At 49.3% G+C, this 5897-nt stretch overlaps 1 protein-coding gene across 7 annotated transcripts in view; it reads right to left on the reverse strand.

Moving 5' to 3' along the window:
• Positions 1–813: 813 nt before the first annotated feature.
• Ttc13 (tetratricopeptide repeat domain 13) overlaps positions 814–5897 on the reverse strand; it is a 54362-nt gene continuing 49278 nt past the window's right edge. For all 7 annotated transcript variants that reach the window (XM_005345878.3, XM_013346011.2, XM_026777282.1 and 4 more), the window contains 4 exons: positions 4790–4869; positions 4017–4095; positions 3350–3429; positions 814–1654 (listed from right to left, as the gene is read on the reverse strand). In XM_005345878.3, the coding sequence (XP_005345935.2) occupies positions 1540–1654; positions 3350–3429; positions 4017–4095; positions 4790–4869 (354 nt within the window). In that variant the 3' untranslated portion in view covers positions 814–1539. The remainder of the gene's footprint in view (positions 1655–3349; positions 3430–4016; positions 4096–4789; positions 4870–5897) is intronic.

Below are 5897 nucleotides of genomic sequence, written 5' to 3' on the forward strand. Positions count from 1 at the left end.
ACAGCCGGTCTGTCCCAGAGGACACAGGTGTGGACCCCGAGGGTTCTGTCACAGGCACAGCCGGTCTGTCCCAGAGGACACAGGTGTGGACCCCGGGAGGGTTCTGTCACACTCTTTGTCCAGGATCCTATCCCAGTATCATCACACAAGCTGACTTCAGGCCCAGCTTCTTCCCACTGGGTTCAGGGGGTTCTCTAGGCCCCACTTCCAGTTTTGGACCATTTGTCAGAGGGGGATGAAGCCAGGAGAATAAAGTAACCAAAGTAGCACACGGAGATATCGCTTAAGACTGTGCTAAGCACTGAGAGTTGAAGGAGTAGGAAGTTTGAATCCCGGGGTCCCAACAGGTCCCTGGTAGGAATTCCCAGCACCATCCTGTAGCCTGCTGGCCAGCTGTGGGGAGGCAGACACCTCTGAGAGCATGGGCCTTTTGTCCTGTCTCAGTGCAGAATGGGTTCTGGTGACTGTAACCAGAGATCACCCTGGGAAAGCCGCATCTCTGGGGCTGCTCTGAAGCACTGCTCAGTTCCTGACTGCACTATGGATGGCGGGGGCAAACAAACATGCCGCCTGCTCCAGAGCCCATAGTGATCACTCACCCGGGGATCTCCGGGTCACCGCAGTACAGGCACAAACTTTGATACTGCCCTGCTCTTGCCAGAAGTTCAAGGCAGAAACTGGGGTTGCGGCTGAGTGTTCTTCTAGGATGTGCAAAGCCCTGGGTTCTATCTTTAGCACCTAAACAGATACAGAAATAAAATAAAAAGGCAAAAGAGGCACAAGGCAACAGCAAAACTGCAAACACTGACCATGATTTAAAACTGCAACAGTTTAATGGACCTTTTTACTCCATCATTCGCCTTTCGGAGAGAACAAGAACCTTTCTAAATGTTCTTTCACCTACAAGCAAAACTAGCTCACACATAAAACATAATCCAGTGCCCGAACTCAGCGACTTGCAGAAATCACCTCGGCTTATTTTCCAACAAAAGAAGGAGGAACATGGTTCAGTGATTCAGTGTCGGGACATTGGTAAATACTGTCTGTGTCATCTGCACAAGCCATGGAAGCATCCGTGGTTCTGAGACGACGGGGCCCACATGTGGGGGCATGGCAGTAGCAAGGCACCTCACAAAGGCGCACAGGAAGGGAGGGAGGAACATCTACACCTCTGATGAGCAAAGACAAGGCCTGCTTGTTGCTGGCTTTGTTCATCTTAATAATTATTAATTTTTGGTTTTTGAAGTAAACATTTTTTGCTGTAAGGAAGGAGCAGTATGCTTTAATACATGGGAACCAACAGGTGCCATTAATACACACACTTCCCTTCCAGTCAAGTAGCTTTCCCCCAAAACCCGTTTTCATGATTTGTGTTATGGTTCAGAAAAAGTAAAGAAAATGATTTCAAGTATTCAATTCCTATCAAAAATTGGTATCAAAAGTAATAAAGGACCTAATTCCATAATAATTCCATGTTTTAAAAAATAACTTAAGAAGCAAGAAGCCTGGCCCTTCACGTGTACAAACCCTCTGGTGTAGCTAGAGTTTCTTTAGACACCGTGGGGTGGAGTCCGTGTTGAGCACCTCCATCATGGACCTCAGAGTCGGGAATGTCTCTGACACTGACGGCAGGGACTTGTAGGAAGGGGAGATACTGGAAGAGAAATACAGGGAAACTGACTATTACCACCGCTTAATAGGAAGGGCTAGAGCCTGGGGACATGCACTCCTATGAGGAATTTTCTAGAGTCTCTCGTGAGGGACAATACCAGAAAGGCAGAAGGCACAGCAGACACCCTCACAGCAATGACCTCACGTCCTGAGCCAGCTCTCTGGGGAAAGAAATGCCACTTGAATGTGTACAGGACCACTTGTCACACATCCTGCTGGGGCTGCCATGCCTGCTGGAGCTGGACTCTGAGGATGCTAGCCTCAAGCCTGGTCTTGCCCTTCTCTGAGCCCCACCCCTTTCATCTACCACTGTAGATGAGATCCTTAGCTCAGAACTACATGAGCCCTGAGAAACATTACATGCCAGGTTCGCCATGAACCATGACTGTACAATACGTGGCTGTGTGGTTTGTGGAAAGAGTTGCTAAAGCTTCCTAAGAAAAGGAAGCAGGACTTTCCCCCATGATCACAGCACCAGACCACATGTAAACAAGGAAGCTCAGAACAAGACGACAGGGACAAGCTAAGCACTGTGGACGATAGACACCTACTTCTCAACTGGTTTTTTGTTTGTTTGTTTGTTTCTTTTTTTTTGTTTTTGAGACAGGATTTCTCTGTGTAATAGCCCTAGCTGCCCCGAAACTTGCTCTGTAGACCAGGCTGGCCTCAAACTCACAGAGATCCTCCTGCCTCTGCCTCCTGAGTGCTGGGATTAAAGGCCTGCGCCACCACAGCCTGGCCCTATTTCTCAGTTTTAAACAGCTCAAACAGCCCAGCAGGTGACAGAATGACTGTTGTCATGTAGGCATGAAAGGCATGAAATAAGTCAGTGTCTTCCTCGTTCCTAAAGCATTGTGAGAGCAAGCTTGTACACATTCCCCAGCGTTTCTGGAGATAGGAGCTGTAGTAACTTGCTGGCTCTGGCACATGGTTACAATGGGGTGGGGGTATCCCTGCTGGTGCCGGTCACACACCAGGTCACTAGTTCCTGCCTAGGCTGCAACACCGTGCCACTGTCAGAACTGGAATGCCATAGAAGAACAGTCACCAGGCCTGTGCTACACTGAGTGATTTCCACGCACTCCAGAACCCTAGGCCTGAGTCTGGGATAACAGACGGGGAGAAGAGAATCTGACTACAGAAGAGAGACCCAGTAAACTCTGCTTCACATACCACTTTCCTTATTTTCTTTAAATCAACATTCATTTTAGATTATTACATATGTGTTTACATATGTGTGCAGGTGCATGTGTGTATGTATGTATGTGGTGGCCCCAGGTTGATATCAAGACATTTCCTTAATTACTCTCTACTGTATTTATTGAGCCAGGGTTTCTTGCTGAACCCAGGTTTCTTGCTCACAGATACAGGTTAGCCTACCTAGCTACCTTACTCTTGGGATCCCATCTCTGCATTCTGGGCTACCACAAGTACCCAGCATTTTCTCTGGGTCCTGGGGGTCTGAACTTGGATCCTCGAAATGTGCATTATCCCGAGCTCTCTCTCAGCCCCACCATCACTTATTTTCTCCTGTAACGACGTTTCTCCACCTTAAAATGGTGTACTGAACGACAAGACTAGTTAACCCACGGAGGTGAGTACACTGCCGGGGCTTCTGCCCTGCGTGGAGTGCGGAGCCCCTCCCTTTCCCAGCAAGGCCTGCACCAGCCACAGTTACCTTTTCAAGTTCATCCAGCTTTTTGCTATTTTGCTGAAGGCTTCTGATCCAGGAGCTGTCATGGCTTCAAAGTCAACTAACTGGAAAAGAGAATCAGGATGGGATGAAATGAAGGAAGGTACTGTGTGAGGTCTAACTCACGTGTTTCATGACCAGAAACCCAGAACATGAAGCGTCATGCAGCACCCCCAGGACACGGTGCAGGCTTGCAGACCCCCAGGACATGGAGCTGTCATGCAGCACCCCCAGGACAAGGTGCAAGTTTGCAGCAACTCCAGGACACGGTGCAGGCTTGCAGCACCCCCAGGACACGGTGCAGGCTTGCAGCACCCCCAGGACACAGTGCAGGCTTGCAGCACCCCCAGGACACGGTGCAGGCTTGTAGCACCCCCAGGACATGGTGCAGGCTTGCAGCACCCTCAGGACATGGAGCTGTCATGCAGCACCCCCAGGACGTGGTGCAGGCATGCAGTACCCCCAGGACGTGGTGCAGGCTTGCAGCACCTCCAGGACACGGTGCAGACTTACAGCACCCCCAGGACATGGTGCAGGCATGCAGTAGCCCCAGGACACGGTACAGGCTTGCAGCACCCCCAGGACACGGTGCAGGCATGCAGCACCCCCAGGACACGGTGCAGGCTTGCAGCAACCCAACAGCCCAACATACCTTTCCTTTGGGGATCTTCCCAGCCACTTCTTTACCGCTGGCCATCAGCGCCCCCACAATGACTGAGTAGGCGATGACACTGTTCAGAGAGAACAAATCTGGTCTATGGCTACCGCACTAACTCCCGTGGGCTTCCACCATGAAATAAATTCTTACACATTCATTCAGTCAGCCCTGGTCTATGGCTACCGCACTAACCTCCCCATGGGCTTCCATCATGAAATAAATTCTTACACAACAATTCTTTGGACTAAAACCTTAAATGTTTAATTAACAGAGAACTTTGTGGTGTTTATTTTCTACTTTTCTACTTAAAAAGCATATGGGCCTTAAGGGTAGCTGTCAACAGGAACATCTGTTTTCTGAGGGAAAGCCTATATCCACCAGTTTACTTCCTGCTTCTTCTCATTTTTGTGAGAAAAGCATGCATAAGCCTCTTCTCTTGGACTTACATTAAATTCTCTTGAGGGTTGGTCAAGAACGTGATTTTCCTTCCTTCCCTGACAGGGCCTTGTTATACAGACCAGGCAGGCCTCAAACTCACAGAGATCCACCTGCCTCTGTCTCTCCAGGGCTAGCATTAGAGATACGTACCACTTTATCCAACAAGGATGTGATGTGGGGGTAGGGGTTGGGGGTGGATGGGTTTTAGAGGAATCAATAGGAGCTTCCTATGAGACATGATGTGCTTTAGAGCCTGTCCTGTAACAGGAAGCATAAGCCATAGCAATAGTTTTGAACTTGAAACCGTCATAGTATAGGATATCACTTACCTAGATCCTCGAGACAATGGCATTAAATTATAAAAGTAATAAACCAAGGATAAGATTAAGTTGCAGACAGCATCGGCTTCCTAGGAGAAAGGACAGAGGTTCATGAACTTAAACCCCGTATCACAAACGAGGGACATTCGTTACTACATGGGACAGGATGGCTCCCCCCTCTCCCCAAGGCCCGCTTGCTTGTGTGCTGTGTTCCAGTGTCTACACAGTCACTACAGCAATTGTCCCCAGCTTCAGCACACAAGAACAGTCTCCTTTACCATGACTTGCTATTTCAGAACACACGCTGAAGCCAACATTTCACAAAGGAAAGGCAATACCTAACAGCCTTTCTAGAACGAGCATCCCTTCCCCAGGAGACTCTCACAAGTTGCTTCCCTCCATTGGGACTGAGACTTAGAGGCTCATGTGCTTAGTCCTGTACAGGCCAAGGTCCCTGAACACAAGGAACAACTGACTGACGTCAAGGAAGTAGAGAGGCTTCTGGGAGCCAATAGCCTCCACGGTGTGAGAGGAATGCCTTCCTCCTGCGAGGAGCCACTTCTTGTCTCAGTAGGCACAGGGAGAGAAGTCACAGGCTAAAGAACGGCCAGTATGCTCTTCCACTGCCAGGAGCCAGTCAGCACACACCAGCTGAAATGAGAACTTGCTGGAAATGCGCACTGTGTGACTGGTCACATCGCAGCTGCAGCCAGGAAGCAGAGCACACGCCATGCTAAGGTCACTCCTCTCCCTGCGATTCAGCCCAGGAATCCCAGTCTACATCAGGGTGGGCCTTCCTTCCTAGTTAGCCTCTCTGGGAACACTCTACAGATACAGCCACAGGTGCCTTCTACGTCATCCTAAATCCTGGCAGTTAAGACAACAGTTTCACACTAAGCAGCGACTATAATGTAGGGAAGAATACGGGGTGGGGGGTGTGAGATACAGACCGCTTTCACCATGGCCAATCTGGGTGAATCTCTCCTGACCCTAAACTTGCGCTAAGGCAGCCAACGATACAAACGGCTAAGTGTGCCATCCCCCATTGCTGTGCTTCTTTTTTTTTATATTTATTTATTATGTATACAGTACAATATTCTGTCTGTGTGTATGCCTG

The sequence above is a fragment of the Microtus ochrogaster genome, chromosome 4 (genome assembly GCF_000317375.1).
Source record: "Microtus ochrogaster isolate Prairie Vole_2 chromosome 4, MicOch1.0, whole genome shotgun sequence".
NCBI classification, from domain to species: domain Eukaryota; kingdom Metazoa; phylum Chordata; class Mammalia; order Rodentia; family Cricetidae; genus Microtus; species Microtus ochrogaster.